The following is a 26,355-nucleotide window of genomic DNA, read 5'->3' on the forward strand; positions in this document are numbered from 1 at the left end:
ACCAGCTCTGGTGGAAAGAATGGCACCGAGAAGAGGCACAGAACATAGAACCATAGACTGGTTTGGGCTGGAATAGACCTTAAAGATCATTCAGTTCCAACCCCCTGCCACAGGCAGGAACACTTTCCACCAGACCAGGTTGCTCTAATCCCCATCAAATCTGGCCTTGCTCTTGCTCTCAGTACCATAGTTTGCATTTGCTAATACCACCACCTTTAGCCTTGTCCTTCCAACTACCTTGGTTTAACTACACTAGATTTTCTAGCCCAGCTTACTCCCATGGGGGGGGGGGGTGAAGACACCACTGTGTGTTTAGCTTTTTCTAAACAGAAAAACTGTGTTTTGATCCGCTCCTATTACAGGTAGCAGGTGAATAAATACAAACCCTATTATAGCAGTTACTACATGGACAGATGATGCTGCTGACAGGCCTGCCAGGAAGGAACTTGAAACATGGAGGGCTCTCCAGAAACCTGTATTACAAGAGATTTGTACTCACAGACCTGCATAAACATGAAGCTCTGCTAAATGTAATGGGAAATGGTACATTTCACAACCATTCACTGCTGTGACCCACAGCACTCGCTCACAATTGCACATTATCACAGGTGATTATTCACTGCAGCCACTTCTACCAAGTGACACACTCATAATCCTATAGATTTTTAACTTCTTCCTGCCCGAGATGAGCTTGCTCTCTCATCAGCACATGCCTAGGATTTTCCCTTTAGCCACAAGTGTCAGGCCAGTGCCAGCTTGTATCACCACAGTCCACAGGCTTTTGTTCAGAGCAGGAACAAGGGCGGCCTCATGAGGGGTATATGAAGTCAGGACACAGGCATTCAGGCTCCCTCATCTCCTCGGAGACACTTCCAACTCACACAGCAACAAACCCCTCACTCACACATGCCTGACTGTAGCTACTTGGCTCCCACTGGTACTACCCGAGGGAAGGTGCAGGTCTAAAAACAACACTGCGGAGTTGTGGTAGATCAGAATGGACAACAGCACATCTTGTGCAGGGGAGGACAGCTGGATTTGTAATGGTTGTCTCTTCCCAGCTGGGAACAAATCCCTTTCGCTCCACATTTGGGGAAAACTTCCATTTTAGTCTGCTTGGTGGGTTTCCAAAAAGCCGTGAAGTTGTCAGTTATCAGACCCGCTCATTTTCCTCTTCCCCCAACATGAAATTGCATATTATTTTTGCAGTAGTAGGCTTTCAAATAACAAGACACAATGCACCACAAAGCAGAGGAGACATTCTTGGAGCACTCTAAAAAGAAGGATGTAAAACTCATGTCATGCTGATGGATGTGGTATGACGAACCTAGAGGCATGATGGAAAAAGTAAATGGCAGATCCCAAAATGCAGGGGTGGAGTGGAAGAATGGGAAATGGTGACTTGATTTGCCAAAGTGTTTCTGTTAAAGAATATTAATCTTTTCAGACAATCCATGAAAAGGCCCTGTAGCAATATCAAATTAAATCAATAGAGTCTCATCATTACGGTAACCTCAGCTCAGTTTTGTAAGATGTATAGTGTCATCATAACCAAAGAAGAGTCCCCAGATAATTCTACTCTGTAGCAATTGCTACTAAATGACACTGAAGTGACAATCGTTAGCTATGCAGCATTTTGGGTGTTCATCTGTCTCACATGGAGTTTTCTGCCTGCAGAAACCATCCAGCCAGAGCCTCATAAGCTCTACAATTCAGCTTGGGAACCAAAACCTTCCCCGTCATCAGAAAACGCACAATTACGACCTGCTCCTAGAATAAGTCTCCATCACATACAGCCAGATTATCAATTATATAGACAGCCCTTAGCAACAGCACTGTTCATCATATAGATCCTCACGTGTCAGCAGATTGTCAGAGTGGAAGCTCTGGTACCTGCAGTGCTGCTCCCACTCCATATAATGACAGCCAGGCAATGTTGCCAGAAGCCTCAGGGGGTGTGTGCAGATCTTACCCCCAGACCAAGACCACAACAGTCAGTGAAATTATACGTATGTTACAGAAACAAACTAAAATAAGGAATCGTAGCCTTTATACAACTGAAGTCTTCATCTTTCCTCTCCTAGGACTTTGCTCTCATCAGCTGTCCATGTCTCCATCTACCCTCCCCTTCCCCACAGTCCACAGGAGATCTGAGTAATGTCACTTTCTAGCAGTGGCTTTTCATCATTAATGCTGAAGGTTAAATCAGCAATCTCAGAAAGCTTAAAACATTGACCCTCAAAAGAAACAAGTACTGAATGAGCAGAGCTTGATACAGCTGACGGCACAACAGGCATTTCTCAGCCAGGTGCCTCTTCTGCTAGGCCATGTGTGAGACAGTGGCACAACTACCAAAAGCCTTCTGTAAGACTCCCCCTCCTACCCTGCATTTGCAGCCACACAGAAGTGCCCAGATAATTATGGTGCTGCAATCTGTTTATGAAGGATTCCAACCTAAACTGGGGATTCCAGGAATTCAGTTGTTACTCATGCTATTTGAATTCAGAGGGTTAAAGTGACCCTTGTGTATTGTAGTATCACAGTATGTTAGAGATTGGAAGGGACCTCAAAAGATCACCTAGTCCAATCCCCCTGCCGGAGCAGGAACACCTAGATAAGGTTACACAGGAACGTGTCCAGGCGGGTTTTGAATGTCTCCAAACAAGGAGATTCCACAACCTCCCTGGGCAGCCTGTTCCAGTGTTCCGTCACCCTCACTGAGAAGAAGTTTCTTCTCAGGTTTAAGTGGAACCTCTTGTGCTCCAATTTGTACCCATTGCCCCTTGTCCTTTCATTGTTTGCCACTGAGAAGAGCCTGGCTCCATCCTCATGACACTCCTCCTTTATATATTTATATACACTAATAAGGTCACCCCTCAATCTCCTCTTCTCCAAACTATAGAGACCCAGCTCCCTCAGTCTTTCCTCATAAGGGAGATGCTCCACTCCCTTAATCATCTTAGTTGCCCTGCGCTGGACTCTCCCCAGCAGGTCCCTGTCCTTTTTAAACTGAGGGGCCCAGAACTGGACACAGTATTCCAGATGAGGTCTCACCAGGGCAGAGTAGAGGGGAAGGAGGACCTCTCTCGACCTACTAACCACCCCCCTTCTAATACACCCCAGGATGCCATTGGCCTTCTTGGCCACAAGGGCACAGTGTCGGCTCATGGTCACCCTGTCATCCACCAGGACCCCCAGGTCCCTCTCCCCTACACTGCTCTCTAAGAGGTCATTCCCCAGCCCAAAAGAGTTGAAAGGTACAAGGCCCAAAAGAGTTGAAAAGCTACTCCAGCACCCACCATCTTAAATAGCCATAGAGCATGCTGGAAACTGGCTACCTGAAAAACCTTTAGACACAGGCTCAAGAGGGAAATAACCCTATCTTTAGACATGCTACTGAAGAAATATGCATGATTGGCTGCAACGTTCCTGTCTGTGCACAGAGCAGCCAAGGGGGTGATTAGTACAGAGCATCTTTGCAACTTGATATGGCTCAGCTGAACATCAGACAGATTGTCTCCAAGATGCTCACGACTGGCTTTGACACTGTCATTTCACACAAAAAGCTTTAATTCCTCAGTAGCATAAGCATAAAAAGAATGGGTCTGAGTTTTTCCAAAATAAGTAATCAAGAGGGAGAGTTATTTGGTAATTTACATCATTATCTCTGTCTGCTGCTCCATCTTTGCCAACGGCTTATTTTTAAGCACTGAAATACAGCTTAGGAGCCTCTCAAAACAAAGCAAACCCTTGCTGCTGTGTCTACTTGATCTTGGAACTTGGAAAGAAGAAATATAAGTGCAAACATTAGGGCTCATTATCCTATTTCCAAACCAGAAAGTTCAGTGTGGCACCATGAACTAACTGTTTTTCAGAAGAGCGAGCCTTTTTCATTTAATCCCTCAAATTTAATCAACAGAAAAGTATTTACAGAAGCTGAAGGCAATTCAGCATGCTCACTTGTTGAAGGACTTCATAGCAGTTAAGCCATGTCAGAAGGATTCATAATCCAGTTTCTAATCCAGGATATACCATGCTGACTTTGCACTATGAGGTGCTTCCTTTAGCAGTGACCTTCCCCATGCCAAAGACATAAGAAACACACAGCTTCTCTTGCTGGTTCCCAAACCTGGGATACTCAAACAAACAAAAAGACTTATCCTCCCCTTCAGACACAACCAAGTAACAAATAAAACACCCAAACAAAGCAAACTCACTTTTTCACCAAGGTGCACTCCATACCAGGAGCCTCACAGCACCAAGAGACTTTCCCTTCTCTAACCTTCCCCACTTCCTCCTCCTGCAACCATTTATCTCCCATCCACAGCTGCCTCTCATCAAACACAGCACCATCCCACCAAAGCATGGCTTTCACACCAAGCTCGAACTTCATCAAATGCTCTCCTTGCCCCACACGTTAGGCTCCTCATTGCTGCTTGCACCAGGTGATTTCACTGATTCTCTCCCCTAGCAGAGAACGCAGCCCTCACACAGGTACACTTCCTAGCCTTGAGAAGGGCAGTGTGTTCACTTGGCATGGTCTCATCTGAGAGAACAGGACCACTTGAGCCTGCTCACCTTTTCATCCTTTAGCAACCACTGGAAGTCACTGAGCTTCCCAGATGAAAGGCTCCCCTCTAAGTGCAAATTATTATTAATGATTTTCCATCTTGGCTCCTTGACAGAAGAATGTACCTTGCAGTGTGTTATCTCTGCAGCCACGCACCCCTGGCACTCATAGATTCCCTCACCTGGCACCTAAGGCGCATTGACAAGTGATGTTCAGAGCAGCTCTCTGCACCCTATGCCGCTGCCTTTGGAACTGCAGCACAGCAAAGCTTAAGAAATGTAAATCCTGACATTTGACCCAATGTGAATTTCTCAAATAAATGATATTTCACAGCTCAGTGCTTTCCTCCCTCCTGAGATGATCATTTGTGGTGGCTCGCTCAGAATTGGGCTTTGATGGAATATTTGGTCAGTGGAAGATAAATTGAAAAATCTCAGTACCTGCCTCTGTCTCTGAAGCACCACATTCTGTAGCTTCAGAAAAATTAAATGTGAAGGCAGGGCTGAGTATCCCTTTTTTTAATTCCCTCTGTTATCTCTTCAAATACAGCCTGTCTTCCTTCGCGAAGACCATGCAATTTTGAAGACATGGTCCTGTTCAGCCGTAAGTTTACAGGAGTCAAAATCAATGGCCTCTTCTAAGCTTCCTCTGGGCTTAAGACTTACAAAGAGCACAGTGAAGCACAGTGCCAAGATTTCCAGGGAAGACAGCATGCCCCTTGGCAGCTGAGCCAGCCTGACTGAGGCAGCAGGTACCTGCAGCAGCAGGAGATGCTCTCCCTGCTTTGTTTGAAGGAACATCCTGAACTGCCAGGCTGGCAGGGGTTAGTAAAGGAAATATCAAGATGCATGAAGCAATTTCTGATGCTGAGGAAGAGAGCAGGCTGTGCTAGGAGAGGCAGGCATTGCCCCGATCCCACTTAGATCTCCAGAGCAGTCCTGATAGCCTTATCTCTTTCTATTTTCATGGCAGGGGCAAACAAACCCCTCATCCTGGGAAGCACACAAATTCAGTTCTATCATGTGGTAAAACACCTTTAAAACTCTTCCTAAACAGTCTGGGACTTCTCATATAGATATATTAATTTAAAAGTCCAGCATGGCTCTACCAGATGGCTTCAAACCACACAGATTTACAACAGGGGTGGATACTGACAGAAATGCCATAGCTGTGACCAACAGAAACAGTTGAAATCTTGGGACTGGAGAGGCTTCCCAAGCTTTCCTCCCCCCAGCCATCACAGGCCTTGCATTATGTGGGCCTGTTAAAGACACTATGCCCTGTCTGAACATGTTTTCCACATCTCAACTACTATCACATATATGGTACAGAACCTGGAGCAGTGGTTCTTCTTCTTCTCTATGATTTGATGTCATATTACGATAGGCAGAACATCAGGTGTCTTCCTCTTACAGCTTTAAAACCTCACCGTGTTGCCAGTGTGGAGATTAGCTGAAGTCCATTAGTTGATAACTCAGGAACTAAAAGACATCAATAACAGGCATGTGTTAGTAAAAAAAACCACCAGAGAAAACAATTTGATGTGCTTCAGGGATGTTATGCTGCCGTTTAATTTGCTTTGGCCAAGTGACCACGCTGACTGCCCCGAGTCCTGCAGCATTTAAGAAACTGCGCTTAAGCCTCTCCCTTTGGCCATGCGTGTGCTCATGTTGGCAGCTGTGATTATCAGCTTTTGCAAAGTGATTATTATGATACAGACAAGATAAAGAGTAAGTCAGAACTGTAACAAATGTCCATGGTAATCTACAGTGTGTGAAATGCTGTATGTATTTATGAATGGCAAGTGTCCAGCCCAGTGTTAAAGGCTGCTGTCTATGGACATGTGCAAGCCTCTGAAACCACCCACTCTGGAGAGACTCAGCAGAAACTATATTTTCTAACTTAAATATAATGCCAAAATCATGCCACTGAGAACTGACACATGGCTAATCATCAATGAAATATTGCTCCCAAGGAGGCATCAGGAGTGTATAGGTCAAGGTCAATATAACAGAGAACTATACATACAGTCCACAAATAAAAAGCAAAAAATAGTGATCATTCCAATGAATACTGAAATAATGAATAAGATATAACTTTCCTATTCATGACAGAAGAGCTCTGCTCCTCTTTGGGAATGCTGAATCCAATCTGAGTTGCATTAATACAGGAGTGTGTCTTTCCACAAAAAAATTACATCACTGCTTTTGAAAAGGAATTGCAAAATAGTTTCTCATGGGAAACTTGGATTTTCCTCCACTTTTAATTTAAATGAAGACACATTTTTCTTGTTTGAAAAAGCACTTTTGGAGAGGAGGTGAATTAGGAATAGCGTTTTCATTCACTGTGGAATACTTTTCTTAGATAATGTTGTGAGATAGCGGGAGGAGACAGACATGCACATGTCACCATGGAAATACTGAGCAAGATGGATTCTCCTCACAAGGCTTTCCCTCAGTAGCCAACTTTTATGTTAGATAGAGATACCCTTTTCTCTTCTGATCCTATCAAGCCTCAGCTGCCAAAAGCAAAGAGCAAAGTCAGGGTGTATGGACTAGCAACACTGATGTAGTTATTACCCCTTTCCTCTCCAGCCAGTGCTGTACCTATATTGCAGAAAGCACTTGGGAGCACTGAGTTACTGGAGATGCCATTCTTCACACGTGCTCAGCACATTACTGCTTTCTTAAAAATGCACTTCAATTAGATCCTGTGCTACCACGGTGTATTATTTTTGCTCCATACTGTTTTTCTTGTTCCTCTGCTCTTGCACTTTGCAGCTCCGTGCTGTAAATGTCTTTTTTAGCTCAGAGACACCTGTGTTTTCCCAGGAAGATACACTGATCCCTGAGGTGTGGTTGGTGCATCACTGTGCTTAGCTTGTAAAGTAGCTTGGAGTCCTCTGGGATACAGGGTGCTTTGTATATGTCAGTTGTGATTCAGTGAAACTTGCTTCCATCTGAACCTACTGTATCAATCAGAGAAGCAACATAATTAATTATGACTGGGCTGCACCAAAGTTGCACACATCAGAAGCAAGAGTCCTGGAGTTGTTCATGCTGATGGTAGGCATGAAGATGAACAAGATGAATAGTGACACTGCCCTGAACTGTGCCTGGCTGCTGTCTTCTCCTGCCATCCATCATCATCACGGCATGTTGGGTGGGAAGGGAAAGCGGCTCACAAAGGAAGGGTCAGAGCAGGGAAAAACCTTCATACATCTCTATTCTCTCTGCAGAAAGTGTCTTAAGTTTTGTTTCAGCTGATAGGCAGTGGATGCAGTACTGCAACACAGAAATGACAGAAGGAGCACCCTCCCCGCAGAAAAGAGAGCTTCATTTGTCAAGCCATGTAAAGCATTTTAATTACAATTCGTATAACATGTATAAATAAATATTACATTCTTTCAGTCTACAATGCATACTAGGCATATCTTGTTAAAACGTCCATCTATGTTACTGGGTGGCAGGATTGATTTTGTCCAAGTAAAAAAACCCAAACTACTGAGTTTAGTAATAAAAATAAAAAAAAGAGATACATGGTAAAGACAGGACAATGCAAGTGCTTCTGGCTAACAGTCAGAACATAATACTGCTTTCCAAAAGGCTGGATATACCATCTTCCTTTTAGTTACAAAAGGTTTCGGATGACAGTGGCTTCCTTGTAGAGATTTTAATCTGTGTCCTCCTTTAGTGTAAACTGGCCCTGAGTCAACACAGTTCTGCCACTTTACACAACGGATCTACGTCTCTCTTTTGTATTCGCTTCAGATTTATTACTGGTTTTGTATTTGCTCATTCAAAACATCAGCTTTAAATCTAGTCTAAAATGTGCAGTCTTAGCTGGTCCAATGGCAAAAAGAAAAATATCTATAAAATAGCTCCAGATATTTCTTGATCTTGCTTCTGCAGTATTTCCCTCCCAACAGTCTGTCCAGAGGCCAGCTCTCCCAGGAAAAGGAAATAAAAGTTTGGGGACAATCAATGTCTTTCTGTCCATTCTTCTTCTTGCGTTCAGAGTTTGATGAGAGCTGGTGAAATCAGAATGAACAGAAAATTACAGCACAAAATGATGAATTCATGGACTTAGCAATAAAAGCCCCCCAAATCCAGGCTCTGTGTATTTGGCCTGTGATGGTCTCAGTTCCAGGTACGCTGAAAATGCACCAGTGGGGCACTCCCATTGATTGTTACTTCTAAAAGCTAACATAAAACAGCACCTTCTTCCCTTGGTGAAACATGGGAACTTTGGTTGTGGAAATTTAAAACAAACAACTAAATAACAATCCAAACCTGAAAGTAAAATGAATACTTCTTCCAAACAGAACATATTTCTAGCTAGGGGGAAACAATGGAGGCCTAACCTTTCACAAGAGACACCACATGGGAATTAGTTGTCAATACTTATCCCCTGAATTCTTTAAATGACAGGAGATTATTTATGGCTAAGAAACAAAATATTCTTGGTCCACTGTGAACTTAGTGAATTTCAAATTCTTCTGTTTTCAAGAGAGTTAAAGGAAAAATACAAGAGGGAAAATTATTCTGTTTCAACGTACAAGACAAACAGGAAAGCAAAAGTAAAAACACTTGGTAATTTCTTCCTCCTTCATATGTAATGCCAAAGACACGTCTTCTCTTCAGATGAGGAAATAAAAGAAATAGCTTGAGTAGCATTCTAAAGAGTCTCCTTGTGGGTCATATGTCCTTAATTACGATGTTTTATTAGAAATACAGAAAAATTGTTGTTTGTCTCTTGCTCATCCTTTCCATGCTCTTATATTCTCATTTCACAAATATTTTTGGTACTTTGAAACATTACTACCATTATCTGTATGACCCAATTGACATTTTTTCACAACCTCATCTTGCCCAGTTCATCCTACCGGTCATACCATTTCCTTATTCCTTTCTATTTATATTCCACTTCCTAAATCCATGAGTAGCAGAATAACTGCTGGAAAACAAAACAGAACCGAACAGAACAAAGTGAAAACCAAAAACAAACCATGGACAGTTTGGCAAAATTCTTTCCCTGATTATAAAAACTGCCTCATCATTTCTCCTGGTGATTCCTTCCCCTCCCCATCTTCTGTCCCAATATATACTGTAGAACTGAAGGCATCAAGGTGTGGTTAAATCCAGAAAACCAGCAAGGAGTTACACTTTGTCTTTGAACTTCTCCATGTAGTTTCGTATCTCTTTGGAGTCCCCCAGGTCCATGTCCTGGCACACCCACTTAATGTCATCGTCATTGCTACCTAGGATTGAGTTGACAGTAGGACAACCGTCGTCAGGGGGGATGGTAGTGAATGTTGTGAATTTTACCCGCTTCCGTTTAGATGTTGGCGAATGTAAAGGTTCAGATTTCTGTTCCTTTCCGTGCTTGCCCCCTGAGTCAGCACATCTGTGAACCTGGCTCTGGATGTTCTTCTGAGCACTGCCATTAAGGAGCTGGTTGCTCTCCTCGCTACCCGAGCCTCGGTCAATAATTGTTGTGTGCTCATCCTGCTGAGGTGATGAATCCGCTGTGTTCTCCAGCAGTTCTGCTTCATTTCCCAGCCAGACCCAGTCATGGGAATGGGTCATGGTGGCCTGTCCTTCCACCAGAACCTGCTTGTGACGGTACTTCAGTGCAAATGTCGCACAGTTTATTAGGAAAACTAGAATTGCCAGGCAGAAGACCCCAAGCAGAGCATACATCCCAATCTCCAAATCGCTAAGGCCCCTGGGTGTTTGCACAAGGTCATTTTCCTCCATGCCTGCATTGCCTTTTGGTAGGTCTACTTGAGCAGGGAAGTTGGTGAAGTCTATAGGAATGTTCTGCAGCTGGCTATCATCCGAGAGTTTGCCACCATCCAGCCTACTGTTTTTAATTACTTTATTTTTTATCACAGATTTTGCTGTGGTGCTGACTTTCCTGATGGCTCCTTCCTCTCGCTCTGCTGAAGAGCTACCATAATAGCGTCCATCCTGGCCATACCGCTCCTGATCTGACACTTTGTGCCGCCGGTCACTAGCATGGTTTTCAATCTCATCAGCATCATAATCTCCACCTGTATCGGAGTCTGCATCATTCTGGCCAAACTTGACTTTGATGTTGCCATTCCCCACAGCCAGGACACTTTTCCTCTTGGACTTTTGGCAGGCTTCAGAAATCATCATGTCCACCTTGATTAATGTGCCTTGACCTTCACCTTCTGCTGCCACAACTGGCCATTTTAAGGCAGCATTCTGGTGGATTGAGACAACACCTTCGTCTAATGATACAGCAGAAAGGGAGAAGTCCTTAGAGTCATAAATGTCCAGCGGAGTAACAGAGCTGTCACTGAACTGAATCCAGGTGCTTACTACAGCTTCCTGAAAGGAGAGTGATATGGTTAAAGACAGGGTCTTAAATAAAACAGCTCACACCATTGCAGCTCATCAATCTCTCAGCTCTGAACAGCAGCTGGAGAAAATGGAAGACAATGGCTCTGCACTGAATTTAAAGCAAACCAAGCTTCAACTGATGGGGCAGAAAATTGGTCATATTTTTCACTAAAGGTTCCACTGCTATCCTTCCTGCTAATGTTTTGCAAAAGAACATAGAAAATAATCAATATGAAATGGGTACCAAAGTGTACCCATTAACAAGCTACAATTTACATGATTTATAAAGAAAGTCATTCCTGTCATGCAAAAGCTGAAAGAGACAAACCAGAAAAATTACTACAGGCTCTTGACAGAACACTTATTTTCCTCATGTTCTCCATGTACAGGTGTCACAGGGAGCTGTCAAATTAAGCAAGGCATAAATATCTTAGCAGGAATAAGGAGCTACCACAGTATCTTGGAAATGGTTGGAGCAGAAGATTCAACTGAAAAGAAAAAGACTCATGGAAGAATTACTATTTTGCTGGAGAAACATTTATTTTAAGTAAAACACACTTTATCTTTGAGATAATTAAAAAGTCTACCACATTTCTATGTCAAGGAGGAGAGGCCGGGGTTTCTGGTATGATGTCTATGATAAAAATACAAATGGCCTGGATTTAATTGGACTGTCTTTGCTCTCTGCAGGTAGCACAGTTCGAAGTCATCATTAGACGAAAACACAAAGCTAGAGGTCAGCTCTTTGCCATTTGAAATCCCATCCAGATGATACAGATATTTACTTCTCCACGTCTCAGTAGCTTGCTTTGCAGGAGATTTCTTTAGTGTTTCATTTGCTCTCTGTCTTGCCTGTTTAGGCAGCAGACATGCAGGCAGATTGCCTGAGTGCAACTTCACACAAACCTGAAGTTCTTTTCTTCCCAGACTTAAACTGCAGATGGCCCTAATAACTTTACACTTGGGTACATCAGAACAACTGGGCTGAAAATCACCATCAGGGAAAAACACTGCCACCCTCCAAATGGCCAGTCATAATGCAAATTTACAACCTAATATGGTTTTCAATTGGCTACAATTTGTTATGCTATGGTTATAAACTAAGGGAATTGCTACCCTTCTAGTTAAATTTAAAGCTCTTCAATGAAAACAGCAAGGGGCATTTAGCTGTGCAGAAGGTTGGGCTGTACCGAATATTTAATTTACAAAGCACTATCAGCAAGTTCTTGAGGGACTGAAAGAGGAAAAATAAGAGGAAAAGTAAGTTGGCACAACAGGAAAGAAGGCAAAGTTCTTGGTGATTCAAATGCACTTCAAGCAGCTGAAAGAGCCAGGGTAGCTCAGAAGCTGTGAAGGGAAGGGTGAACTGTGTATGGAAATTAAAACAGATGATCTTTTGTTAGAGAAAAACCCTGAAATGGCTGAAGAGACAGAAACATAAAGCTGCAGGGCACAGCTTAGATTTATATCATAGAAATCTATATTAGAGCAAATCCAGTCATGGGAAAGTAAAGGATTTTTTTTTTCTAGTGGATATGCGTAGAGATGCATCTCCTCTGGCGACTGCCTCCCTTCTGGCTAAAACAAAAGGACAGCCCTGCATACCACTGGGGAGGTGTGTAAGGTACACTTGTTTTTCATCAGCCTATGGAAGTCAAAAACACCAGCATCATCTGAAACACACATCACAACAGGCTGGATACTACCTGCTAGTACTGCTCTCATTTGGAGAGCAGAATAAGATTAAGTGCAGAATTCTGTACAGTTAAGATTGGAAATTAAGGAGGCCTGTGCCTCCTCCCATCTCAGATGGGGGGGGGGCTTCCATAGTTCCACATCCTTACAAAAGGATTTACATTACTAAATCCTTTGTGCATTCCTTAATAGCCAAACACAGCATACCTAACACTGCAAAGCCCCACATCTGATTATGGCCCTTAATATGCAAATAGGTTTTACTAGTGGTAGAACAGCATCTCTGAGGAATCCAGGGTACCCATCCAGACCCTAGAGAGGAGCATGTCTGAGAAGCCACATATTCTTTCTTGCCTTCTTCAAGATATCCACATCCCTGTTTGGCTTTCTTACCTCAATGCCTTTCTGCTTTAACAGCCGTCAGGCACCTTCTAGGTTAAGAGAGGTAGCCAGCATGCAGAAAGTCAGTCCAAATGGCTAGAATTTGATGAAGTTAAGCAACTTCAAAACAACTTTTATTTTTCATACTATTTCTCCACTATTCTGCATTCCTGGTTTTTATGAAGCAGAAATACAGAAAAATGAAACAGCAAGTCAGCTGAAATCTGCAGGCACACATGTGATTTACTACAGGTAACAGAGGTGTGCAATAGCTTAGCCATTATTTTCAACCAGCATTGGCATTTTTTATTTCCAAGAGACCCTTTTTTTGTAGGAAGAACCAATTTTCTTGCAACACAACACAACACAACATTGTCATGCTTATACTATGGACACCATTAATTAAAGGGAAACAAAACAAACGAGAGAAAGAGGCAGGGAATTTAAAATCCTGCCAAAGTATATTGTATCAGGCAAATACTCTATTTGGCAAGAGATCATCTCCTCTCATTCACATCGCTAAAGGAAAGCTGAAAGCAGGGGAAGGAAGTGAATTTCTCAAATGATTATAAATTCTGAAAAGCTGTAAAGAAAAAGAAATGATTTAGTACCACGTCCTTCAAAGAGCTGTTTCTGCAAATCCTATGTACTGCATCAATAAATCCCCTCCAAATCTCTGACAAGGTCCTCCAATTACTATCACCAGATGAAGATGGATTGGAGACTACTTACCTGGAAAGTTGTTGCCCCTAGTTTGATACCCTCAGCACTGAGGTGACAAATACTTGTGTTCACTAATTAACAAGCATAAGCATTACTTCTGCCTCTCCAGTCTTTCTTTCCTCCACTTTTCCTCTTTCACATGTGCACACAGACATACACACATTCAGTTGCACTCCAGAACAAAAGAACCACTATTGGCCATTAGTGCCAGTGTCTCTTAGAGAACAGATGGTTTGTATGGTGACTGTGATGATGTGAAGTGGGTCAGATAATGTGCATTAGATCGTGTTAATGACAGCAAAATCCAGTCCAGAGGAGATGAAGAAACTGCTTCCTACAACCACTGTCAATTATTAAACATCATGCATACAAAAAACTTTATTTATCAAGACACGTTTTGTCTACATTTTCCCTTGTTTTTTTTCTGGTCCCTTCCTCTCTTCCAGGTATAACTTCAGCAAGTGGGCCAGTTCTTGATCTGTTGTAATTCCACCACCTTTTCTGGCCTTGAATTACATTGCTGCTTGTCAGTCCAAATATGCCACTTGATAAATTTTCTTCAATGTTGCATTTTGCTTTTTTGTTAAAATGCAAACAATATCTCCCTCATTATCCACTTGTTACATTTAGGTGGGTATAACAAAGGGGAAATTACAAGGGTACAGGAGTAACATGGCACACTAATGGAAACCAACAGTCCCCAAGGAACTCAGTGTTGCCTGACCTGGAATACTTCAAACCCTGCTGTATGAGTCACCACAAACACCATTGTTTGCTGTCTATGTCTGTTCCACCCAGATAAAACAAGGAGGCTCACACTCCAAAAGGCAACCTGAATGCAGGAAGCAGAGCTGGTTTGGAAGCTCAGAAGAAAGCCTGTCATACAGAGATCTAATGAGTCCCTCTGTGCTGGGACTCACACAAGTTACCTGTGAAAATCTGGGAGCCACACTGGTGATTATTCTGCCCTCTAAAGCATACAGCATTTGAAAATCTGCTTGTCCTAGGATGTTCCACTGAGCCCATCTGTAACATCAGAGTGTCCCCTTCAATACCTCCTCAAAAAAGCTGGGGTCAGCTTGATACCAGGGCATGCTATTTTGTATTCTTCAAACAAAAAATAGGGGAATAAAGTCTGTAGGACTGGTTGTATTTTAGAGAATTCTGCTGCTTAGAAACACAGATGTGAGGAGTTATCAGTATATTTGATTCTATTCCATGCTCAGAATAAAGAGGTCTTTTAATGGTCTCCATTCACTAAAGCACAAATAAAAGTATTTGTGAATAAGCCCTCAATTGCTGGGGTCAGCTGCAATAGTCCTGGAGTGAGGCAGGACACCAAAGGAAAGAAATGGCTGGCTGGATGGCTCTGCAGAAAACAAATACATCCCTCTCCCTAATAAAGGCAAGGGAATACAGTTCTCAGCAGCTTCTATTAGAACAGCTCTGATTGTTCTGTCTGGGGACTTGAATGCTGAAATGGGTTTCCCTAACAATTTTGTCACATGAAATATCAAAGTATTACATGTGCATTTATTTTTAAACTTGGGGGTTGTGTAGTAAAAATTGGGCTTGATCGTTACGATGTGGAAATGAAAGGCAGCCAAGACTCAGATCTTAATTCAAACCATGCATTCCCCTACTGTGTATTTCTTTCTCTCCTTTTTGTCCAATCTGCTAAAGTGACATTCCTTTCCAGTGGGAATTTGCTTGTATTTGCAAGGGAAGAATTCAGATTCTTATCTAACAATACATCCTTTCTCTCTTTCCCATGCTGCTTAATTCCTTTGTCATCCTTGTGAGCCATTACATCGCTCTGTCAGCTTAAAGAAGATATAAATACAATGTAAGTGTAATTTATACTGCCAGAATGTGGTAATGAATCCACACCATAAAAATGATCCTAATATCCGTTACTTAACTGTGTGATGCCAGTGAACCCTCAGAACTAGTTTGCGTGAAGGACGTAAGCTAAAACAGGACATACTGCATCGATCCAAGAGGCAGGGATACGCAAGTAACTCTAGCTAGTCATCTTAACTCAGGTAGTGGTACTGAGCACCTTCACCTATCAGAATGACAGCAGACCTCTGGGGGGACACTCCCTGAGGTTACAGATGATCTTGCAGGGTTGGCTCTTGCCACTGATGTCAACAGGAGCTACACATGTGAAAGAGAAGAACTTGGCCTTTAGGAAGCATTAGCATTGCTCTTTTCCCCAGAGAAATGGTCTTCAGTTTTCCAGTAGCACTGGAGATACATTAATGCCCACAGCTGTTTATTTAAGGCTCTATTTTTTCCTTTCTTCACTCTCCCATATCAGCTCATTAGACTACATGTAATACCCTACAGTGATGAAAAAGCCGATATATGACTGTGAGTTTCCCTGCAGAGCTGATTGAAATTTGAGAGTCCTTGAAGCTCACTCAGACCAGAAAACACTTAAACACTCTAGGTTTTCTTTTATTTACATTTTGGAGAAGTCTTTAGGATGGAAATACTGATTTTAGGAACCATCAGCAAGCCAAATGGAACAGCTTTCCTACCTGAGCAGATGGCCACTAAAACAAGACTGCTCACAGCCACAGATTCCAAATTTTCTGGAGATACATCAACTTTGCTATTTAAAAGTTGGTCAACCTGCATTTATTTTTAGGTACCTAAATCATTGATCTGCTTTCCAGTGCCAACTGACTCAAAACAAAAAGGAAGTATGGGCTCAGCATCCCTCAAGGTCATCTCAGGTAATTAGTTGCCCAACTACAGATAAAGTTAGCTCACTTACGCAGACATGGTGCGGCCATTATGATCAAGGAACTAATCCAGTCATTAAATTCATTGAAAGAATGTCACAGAAAAAAATACTGAATTCATTCCTATGATACTGAAAGATGTGTAATAGCACAACCTGTATAACACTTTATGCCTTCCATTGCACTCTGCCGGTGTCCTGCTTGATCTGTTAGGGACAATATTGTGCCTGCAGAGTACCAATTACCCAAGGACATTCACTAATCTGTATTGAAGCTTGGCTATTGAAGGTGCCAAAGTGAAGCCAAGGAAAACATCTGACTAAGAACACATTGGCTGTTTTTTTCCATACAGCAGTGCTGAGACATATGCAATCTTTCCTGAGAAAAATAAACCCTTCAGCTATCTGAACTGTTTTTCAGTTGCATCAGCAAGGTTTGCATGAGTTATCTGGGCCTTTTTATAAACTTGTTTGAGAGTAAAAGACACAAATAATGAAACCTTTGCAACATTCAAGTCAATGCTTACTTCTCGGCTGTCCCCTTGAAAAAAACCCTCTTTCAAAAGGGCTTGATTTTCAGAAAACACTCAGCACTTGCCTTCTGAAATTCCAGCTCCATGAGGATCTCAGCTGATACACTCCAAATCATGAGTCACTGCTTGCAAAATTTAGCCACAAGCATTCCTACCCTTGCATTAATTAATCTGAGGGCAAGAGACTTAAATGTTATACCCTTCATTCAAACTGCAAATTAAAAGATGTTTGTGACTCTAAAAGTGACTCCTGTGCTAACACTATTTCCTTTGATGCATTTTCCACTGTGAAATCTATTCCTGTCTTCTTATTTTAGTGGTGCAAATGCAAAGTCCCTAAGGTCTCTTTTCAATGCCCTTCCTTGGGCAAGCTCTGTCTACAGGCTGAGTAAGATTTAGGCCTCAGAACAAATGAATGTCTTATAATAAGGGAAGAAATGTGAATTGTACATAATGTGGAATTAGTTCAGGCTTCCGGGATGAAGGCATTGCCAAAATGCCCCAGTAACTAGGACTGTGCTCAGGATCCACGCTGACCCAGCACAACCAGGATCAGGACTGCAAACACTCACAGTGCTTGAGCAGGAACTGATCCTCACGAATTCCCCACAGTGAGGAGTGATGCTCCCAACAAAGCCTTCAGCTGGGAAGCAGGCAGGATGCTCCCCTACTCTGGTGAAGAAGAAGTGGTAGGAAGACAAGCACACGCAATGGGAGTGGGCAGGCTCCAGACTGGAGGAACTAGAAGGAGAGGCAGAGAAAGTGGGATTCCACAAGATCATGCTACTGCTCCGTGTCTGCAGGAAACTGGGACAGAAGGCTCCGTGCACTGAAGGAGTGGGAAAAACTGACTAATCTGGGACTAATGCTAAGCAACCAGATTTCTCTGGGTGTTCCGGATCCTTGCGTAGAGAAGGTTTTCCACTGCCTTCTAATAAAGTCTAGTCTCAGAATGACAGCCTGATATGCCCAGGCACTTCAGTACCAGAAGTGTGCTACTCTGAGGAAAATGGAATTGTCTTGCAAAATAGTACCAACTAAAACAAAATATGTCACTAAAATTGTTCCATAACACAGATGCTGGGAAAAATAATTCCAAACCAAACCACATTTACACATTTTTACTCTTTTGTATGACTTAATAACTTGCCAATTGTACTGATATATAATGACATGTCATATTATATTGCCATATCATAATACAATAGGAGATGTCATGTTGTGCACTACTGAAATGCCCTGTCATAATATGGCATAACCTGATGTTGATGAATATCTTTGCATACTCTGGACAGACAGTCTATAAATCTAAGAAGCTAACAATATATCTGTACAACCTTTCCAGATCCACAAGTTCTTTTATCTGCAATCAAAGCCATTATTCTTCCAATCATGCTGCAGGACAAATGGTGCTCTGTCCTACATAACAGAATTGGGTTAGGCAGGCTTTAGCTTTTGCTTTTACAGTCTTTGTCTAAAGACAATATGTCAAACATGGTTTCTAAGCCCTGGAGAAGGTTATAAATGGGTTAATTACATAAGATTCTTATGTTTACAGGATGCAGTAAATGGAACAGATGGGCAGCATGTCCTTCTAGTTTGGACGTTTTCCTGTCACTAAGTTATAAAGAGTCTGAATTATTTTTATGTTACAGAAAATTAGGTGGCAATAATGATGGAAATGAGTCATAAAACTTGAGATCTCTCCCTGTCTACGCAAGACAAAATACAGCTTCTGTGAAAGGAGAAGCTGTGGACAGACTTAACTGCATGGTCCCCAGTCCCACTCTTCAAGTTAACTGACTGAAAGAGCAATGAACATATATAGTTTGTTCCACTGCTACTGACCCTGGGTTTTAATCTGTTCCAGAGCAACTGTTTGCCTTGATCTGGGGGTGTTCTCCAATCTTCTTTTCCATGTGGGTTGTGACCTGAAACATGCTGCTTCAAAGACTCCCTTCACAGATATAGGAATTTGCTGGCTTAAATTAAGTAGGATTGGCACATGAACTGAATGATAACCCCCTATAAAGCCATCTAAAAAAATAGGAGAGAGAGGAGCCTTGCAATCTGCTGTGGCTCCAGGAGGAAAAAGAAATGTATTTGGCTATCTTCTGCCTCTGTTTCATAGCTCTTAAAAATATTAAGTTGTTGTGACACAGAGAGCTCTCTGCTCTCTGGCATGGAAAACAAGGGCATGCTCATATAGCAAACATGGATCACTGTCCAAAGACTGCCTGTGTTGTGAAAATAACAGATGTTGCATCATCTAAAGAAAAGGCATTAAAAATTTAAATGATATAAAATATATTTTGGTATAGCCAGAAATTTTGCTGCAGATTAAATTCATATCTGAAGGGAAGACATGAGAAGACAACTCCAGAGTACCTCTAGAGGAAAAACAACTGACATGGACAAGTATTACACCTACATTTTAAGTCTAACTTCCAAACTTTGTATGAATTATCATCTATATGTCATGCTGATAAAACACTGCCCCATCCCAAAAGGCAACAACAGTAAATATGGAGTATACACTACCTGCTTAGGGGTATGAAGCAACTCTTGGGCAACAGTTGTAGCCACAATAGCCCGACTACTTGATGCACTTGGCTGAAGAAAGAGCGAAAGCCCAGCCACCATCTGTACTCCAAGGTCTGTTATGGTCACTTTGTCATCTAGCACAGTCACTGTCTTCTCTGCCAGGATGGAGTCAGAAAGAGGAGACAAAACCTTTGGAGAAACACAGAAGAGTCAACTTAGGAAAATTAAAAACCCCTTTCTTGAGGTCATCATCCCTTCTCGTCTCCAAAGCTTTATGCACAGAAATGAAATGGCAGAGCACACTGAAAATGCAGTCTGATTTCATTAGCAGGGTCAGAAACACATTCAGTAGAGAGGCCATGGCCACGAACATTGCATTCAGTACCGAGAGTTGTACTATCTCAGTTGTGTTATTTGCATCACTTCACTTGAAGAGTCGACTTGAAACTTTCTGCCCCTGCTATTGTGTCCCAGTATGGTTAAGCTCATCACACATCCCAGTCACTGCAAAGGGAGGTTAGCAACATCTAGGATTTGTCCTTCGCTTCTTTGGTTGGAAATTCTTATTTCTCTGTCTTTTCTGTTTCTGATGGACCATCAAGGTTGTAGGATACTCTTCCCTTTAATGAAACTAAGGGCCATACTGATGTCTTTAGGGAACTAAGGATAACCACTTCATGCGCATGCTTGTCTTCTCCACCTTCCTCATTTCAGATCTACAGCCTACACTAGCGGTGCATTTATGTATTGACTTTAGTCAGGATTCAGCAGTGGCAGAACCGCGACGTGGTGTTGGCCATTTGTGCCTTTCCGGGTTATTAAACCAGGTTGTAATTTTCCCCCCTGAATTAATGTTTAAATAAATCTAAAGTAACTTGGCACAATCTAAAGATCTCTGTCTCAGAAAGTCAAAATGGCGCCCATCAGCTGACTTGTGGTAACCTACATCCACGTGGGGCAAGAGTTCTGCCTGGAAATGCTGCCTCTCCTAACCATCTCTGCAGGCTCTATGGCTTCCAGCTTCTGGCCATGCTGCATGCCTTGGACCCCCTGTAGTTTGAATCACTGTCGTTGGATAATGCTCTGTGTGACACTCTATAAGGTCATGGAAACATAATGGGAAATTACCCTCTTTCAAGACAGCAGAACACTACTGGATTTATTTATACCCCCCAACACTAGTTCTCTAAGGGAATAGCAGAACGTGGCAGTCTAGAGCACAGTACCTGCATCGTTGTCATTCCCACTTCCCGTCCAATCAAAACCCTGCCTTCCTGCAGCTTGGCAATGTGAGGATCTTCCAGTTTCATAAAATCCATCACCAGGTCTGTAATGTCAAACTGCCAATCCGAGCCCAGCAGGTAGTTCAGCTGACCCCAAGGGCTAGAATCCTCAGCTACAAATTGTGTGAGGACTCGCACCATGGCATGCTGGTACTGCAGAGTGCATCCTCTTCCTTTCCGCTCGTCTTCATCCTCATCATCACTGTCCCTTGTGGGTCTGTTTTCATAAGAAAATGAAGCGTAAAGAATTGTTTTCAAGGACATCAGTGAAAACTAACATTAAGGGTGTTCATGGAGAGTATCCCTTTAAATAACAGCCCTCCCTTCTGGTTTTTTTTGGACCACTGTTGATTCATGGTTACCTAACATGATGAAGAACCATACAAATGGACTAACCACTGGTATATGCAAACAACAACTACTCTGTAAGTGGACCTTACCAGAGTCCCACACTGTACTCTGTTGCACAGGACAGACAAATGCACAGAAGCAAAACTCCCACAGATTTTGAAAGCTTTATTTCATCTGCAGATGTCCGGTGCAAAGCTGGGAATTCAGTAATGCTGTTCCTCAGGGGAAGACGCTTCATTTTGGGTGCAGATCCTGCAGCTGTTGTTGTTTGCTGAGAGTTAAAATCAACTCCACTCATTTTACAAAAACACCCAAGAAATTTAACAACTCAAACCCACCTTCTGTTGGAAACAACTGGGACTCGCCAGCCTTTTATTTGGCTCAGTTCTGTGTCCGAAATGTCAATCTGAAGCGGCAGGCGTGGAACCCAGACTGTGATTTGCAGAGGAGCACTGAGATACTGATACGTGAAGTTCACAAGCGCATTCACCTTGCCTTTCATTTCTTTGCCATTGACAAAAACATAGTCACATCTGTCAGAAACCTAAGGGGGGGAGAGGGAAGAGAGAAAGAAAGAAGAAAGGGTAATCACTGTGCCAAAACAAGCTCAAAGTGTAACCCTGGCATCTCAAAATCCAAACCAAACAGAAAATGCTCCCTTCTCTTTATGCATGTTAATGATGGCCTCTTACAATGGGAGCAGCTGAACACAAAAATCCTTCATTGACTCAGGAGGCATAATTATGCTGGAGATGCCTAAAGACTGGATAGTATTTATGAAGCTGGTGGTTGATTTTCTGTTTGTTATGCAGTGAGCCACTAGCTGATCACAGTGCTGTGGAATTTATACTGAGCAAGGCTCCTTTGTGGCTTGGTCAAGAGGAGCCCAATAAACCAAAACAGGTCTCAACAGAGGCAAGCAGCAAATCAAAGCTCTACCCTGATGAGTACCTTCATCAGGGGATGACGCTTTCAGTCATCAAGACAAAGCTGCCTCTGGAGTGGATTTCATCCATTGAAGAGTAAGGGAAGTCTACTCACTTCCCCCACAATAAACACTATCTGTTTATAAATGTTTACATTTTGATTAAAGCTGTAATATATTTCTGAAAACTGCAGTAGATTTATCATTAACATGTAAATGCTGTCCTGAAATATAAGCAAGCATTATGACAGTCATGTAAGAGTTACATCAGTAATCACTTCTTTAATCAATGTTGTAATTTACAGACCATTGAATTTTCTCATTTATTACGTTACTGAGTACTAGTGATAAAATCACTTCTGAATATATAAATCACTAGGAGAGATGCAGATAGTATGAAGTGACTCCATGCTATAAAGTCATTGTCATATCTATTCCTAAAGGTGTCATAAATGTCTGGGGAAATCCTATAGCACATTCATCATACATTAACTGGCGGGCAATGAGAGCTGTAACAGCACTAAATGAGCTGGTATGCCTGCAGAAATTAACAGTAAACCCAGCAGATCTCAACTCCTACTCTTGCTCCCATCCTGTCAGAATTCTATTTCATCACCCATAGTGAATATCATTAGTGGTAGCAATGCATCTCTCCACTTGAACATATATTTATACTATCATCTGCTCCTTTTTATCCCCACTCCCATTCCCAATCTAATTTTATTCAAATGAAGATTATCAGCTGGAAATGCTTATGTCCCCAGGCTAATCAAACAGATGGATGTCCTCTGTGACCACAGACACAAAAGCTAAACTGTTCCCAGCCCTGTTTGTATCCTCTGTCAGGTTTAGGCACTGTTCACATTCTGGCAAAATATGTGGTGGCGAGATTGCAAAAAGGAAACTTCAGAGAACATAACACAGACATTTCTATGACTCATTCCCTAGGAGGGTTATGCTGTAACTAGGCTCTGTTGACTGAAAGCGGTACTATGCACTACAATACCTGACCCATCTGTCTGGTTAGGTTTCTCCCTCACACCATCCAAGACAGGTTTAAAAGTCTGAATGTGGCAGAAATGTCTTCATTTTATCAGTATGAACGGCATGACCTATTTTAACATCCATTAACTTGAATGGCAATACAGAAAAAGGTTTACTTCACACTAGGCTGTTTAAGAATGACCATTTCATCTCATCTAAAAGTACTATGCAGCAAAGGTCCATAATATAATACCATGCAGTAATTCAGAACTGTTTCATAGATGGGTTGCTCTTTTTTTTCTATGTTGCCATTGCATCAGCTTCACCCTGAGAAAGGAAACATCATTAATATGTTTCTCATGAAAACTCCAACTGCACAGGCAAGCAAGGGCTACATGTCATGAGTTACAACCTTGGCTTCCTGATCATGGAGACATTTCTGCCTACAGCAGTATACAGCTGGTAAGACATATCAGGGGCATTCAGCTCCTGTGTTTGAGCTGCTGATGTCTAACACATGCCTTGCTGCGTCTCAGTTGCATGGAAACAGGAATGGCCAGGGGGTGATTTTCCTCTCGTGATGCTTGGCAGTGCTGCTACTTCTCTCCCTGAAGCTGCCCGTGTTTCTCTACCAGAAATGGAAACCCTATGAAGTATCTTAGACCACAGACCTAATTCTTAGATGGCTAAAACTAAAAAGAATTCACATCTAAATAATATACCACATATGAATGCTACCTATGGCACAACATCCTCAACGAAGGTCAGGTACAAGGAAGTCCTGGCTGACATAGACCCTCATTTCTGTCTCGCTCTGTAACCTCAGGAAAGACAATTCAGTTCTCTGTCCATCTTCCCCCACTAGTGTAAATAACACAACCTAGGGAGCCTTGGTCAGCAACAGAGAACTTGCACTGCACTTGAAGCACTGAACAGCTTCTAGAGCTGAATGGGAGGTTGCGAATGTGCCTAGGGGAAGGACCCTGTGACTGGAACATTTGACAAAGCAGCTTCAGGTACAGCTCTTTGTTCTTTAGCCCTGCCTTCCTCTGAGCAGAAGCTTTTTGGAGGCTTGTCAGTAAGATCTATTGCTGCTTGGAGCAGCAGCCATTGCCATCCTGCACTGGGGTCCATCCCATTCATTTCTATGGAGTTCATCCCAAAGACAAATGAACAAACCTTCTGAGGTAGCTGTACAAGTTGCTTATTTATGTGCCTAGTAAACCACAGGCACATGCTGATAAAAGATTTCTAATAACATACTCAACTTCAGACTGACCAAGTCTGGTCTGGATGTATGATTTAATATTATCTAAAGCCCAGTGTTGTCAGAAGCAGAACAAATGCAACTGTCAGGGAAAAAAACCACAGTAACAATAGTAGTAAAACTGCAATTCCTAAATGGTTCTGGGCTCAGATCCAATCTCCATCTGTATTTGTAAAGCTGCTATATGCCTTCATGGGCATGTGACAAACAAATGGCTAAACAAATATATGCAGCATCCTAAGGAGGTGGCTGCTGTAGCTACCATGCAGCCTTTAAAATGGCTACAGGTTAATATTTATTACTGGACATGCATCAGCAATAGTGGCAGGTCTTTATGGGTTGCACTGAGAAAAACATTACTCTCTTCCCCAAGTACAAGCATTGCTAATGTCCTTACACATGCTCTTTCTTCTGTTCCTGTATTTCTGATGAAAAGGTAGCACACAGAGAGTACAGGAGGAGCGAAGCCTGTACTGTATTGTAACACTGTATGCATTTTAACTGTTGTGCTTTTGGGTATCCATTCTTGAAGCAGAACTGCTTGCTTCTGACAAAGAAAGGCAACAGACTTCCTAACTAGTGCTATACAGGGGATGAAAGGGAGAAAGTATCTCAGCGTCTAATTCAAATTGTCTGCGTGTGTGCTCCATATCTATGGGATTAAGGATACTCCTAAAGAAACATTCAGTTGAAGCTTTTCCGTAGTATACAGCTCATGCAAGCAATACAGCTTAGCTAAGGCTTGCTATAGCAGGCTAGCAGAATGAGTGCACATGGGTTTGCTTCCCTTGACCTTGTCTCACCCAGTGTCACTTACAAAAAAGTATTTCTCAGCTCTGTGTTTTCCTCCAGGGTTTTGACAGGCTTCTCAAAGGTCCAGTGCTCGGCTCTCATCTGTGAGCCCTGCCCACAGCAGTCTAAGGAAGTTGCTAATAGGAGCTGCAGACTGTGAGCAGTGATCTCTCTCCCATCTCCTGTAGTATTTCTGCTTTTACTATGAACACATCTTCCCTCTGAAAGCGCTGTTTATCTTTGGCATCAGAAGAGGAGAGAGACGATGAAGGGAAAGCCTGCTTAGCCACCACCTTTAAGTGGTTGGGGTTTTTCTACTCTGCATAGCAGATCAGCAAGAAGTTTTGCATTTTAAAGAGTTTTCTGACGCTATTTCAGCAGTTTCTTCCATTATTAAGCTGTATTCAGCTACTTTCCCCCTTTTTTCTACTTTTCTGACTTCTCTTGCCACATTAAAACTAAAATAAAGAATCTAGACAGCAAAAGACAGGACTAAGCATAATTCCCTAGAGGTTTCTTTGTCTTTCTTTTTTTTCTGGCACTGTATTTTTGTGCCCCTTTGTAACAAAGGCCATTGCTTTCCAAATGACTTGCATAGGTTCTCTCTGCAACAAATCATGTTTTATTGAACTGACAGAGAAAACTACTGCCTGGAAATCAAGAGTCACTCCTGAATCACTACCCATGTCACTATGTGACTTTGTGATCTGGGGAGTGAATGCACCTTTCCATCTGGTAACAAACGGACTAGCTGCCGTGGATAGTAAGCAGATTATTAGTGCCAGTTAAAGCAGAACCTCTGGGTCTTCCTTTACGTAGATTAAGGTCTTGATTCCACCATTGCAGACTTGCAAGAAGAGGGCATGAACTGCGTGAGGTCACCACAAAGGATGACTGCATAGTGCTTGGACTCTGCAGCCATCCAAGGGCTGTTGATACTTCTTTAGGAATCGGTTTTGCTGGGTTAAATTTTACAACAGATTCCTAAAAAAATCTTCATTCATCTACTGGTGGAGGCAGATAGTTTCTAAAAAACAAATTTCATCTCAAATACAGGCTAAGACTGTGTTTCAGAAGATGGTGAGCTCAAAACACTGTCTGTTCTGTTTCCTATCTGTTGTACACAGGAGTGGAAATAACAACAACAATAAGACCTAAAAACAAAGTGGTACTGGCTGTGTGAG

General features: G+C 42.3%; 1 protein-coding gene across 3 annotated transcripts in view; it reads right to left on the reverse strand.

Moving 5' to 3' along the window:
• Positions 1-7,908: 7,908 nt before the first annotated feature.
• Positions 7,909-26,355, reverse strand: part of TMEM132C (transmembrane protein 132C) — a 203,685-nt gene continuing 185,238 nt past the window's right edge. For all 3 annotated transcript variants that reach the window (XM_061355393.1, XM_061355394.1, XM_061355395.1), the window contains 4 exons: positions 21,542-21,747; positions 20,796-21,069; positions 19,567-19,758; positions 7,909-10,929 (listed from right to left, as the gene is read on the reverse strand). In XM_061355393.1, the coding sequence (XP_061211377.1) occupies positions 9,730-10,929; positions 19,567-19,758; positions 20,796-21,069; positions 21,542-21,747 (1,872 nt within the window). In that variant the 3' untranslated portion in view covers positions 7,909-9,729. The remainder of the gene's footprint in view (positions 10,930-19,566; positions 19,759-20,795; positions 21,070-21,541; positions 21,748-26,355) is intronic.

Source organism: Neopsephotus bourkii, unplaced genomic scaffold (assembly GCF_033783945.1).
Source record: "Neopsephotus bourkii isolate Nb327-2 ecotype Australia unplaced genomic scaffold, CSIRO-AGI_Nbou_v1 NB_795, whole genome shotgun sequence".
Lineage (NCBI taxonomy): Eukaryota > Metazoa > Chordata > Aves > Psittaciformes > Psittacidae > Neopsephotus > Neopsephotus bourkii.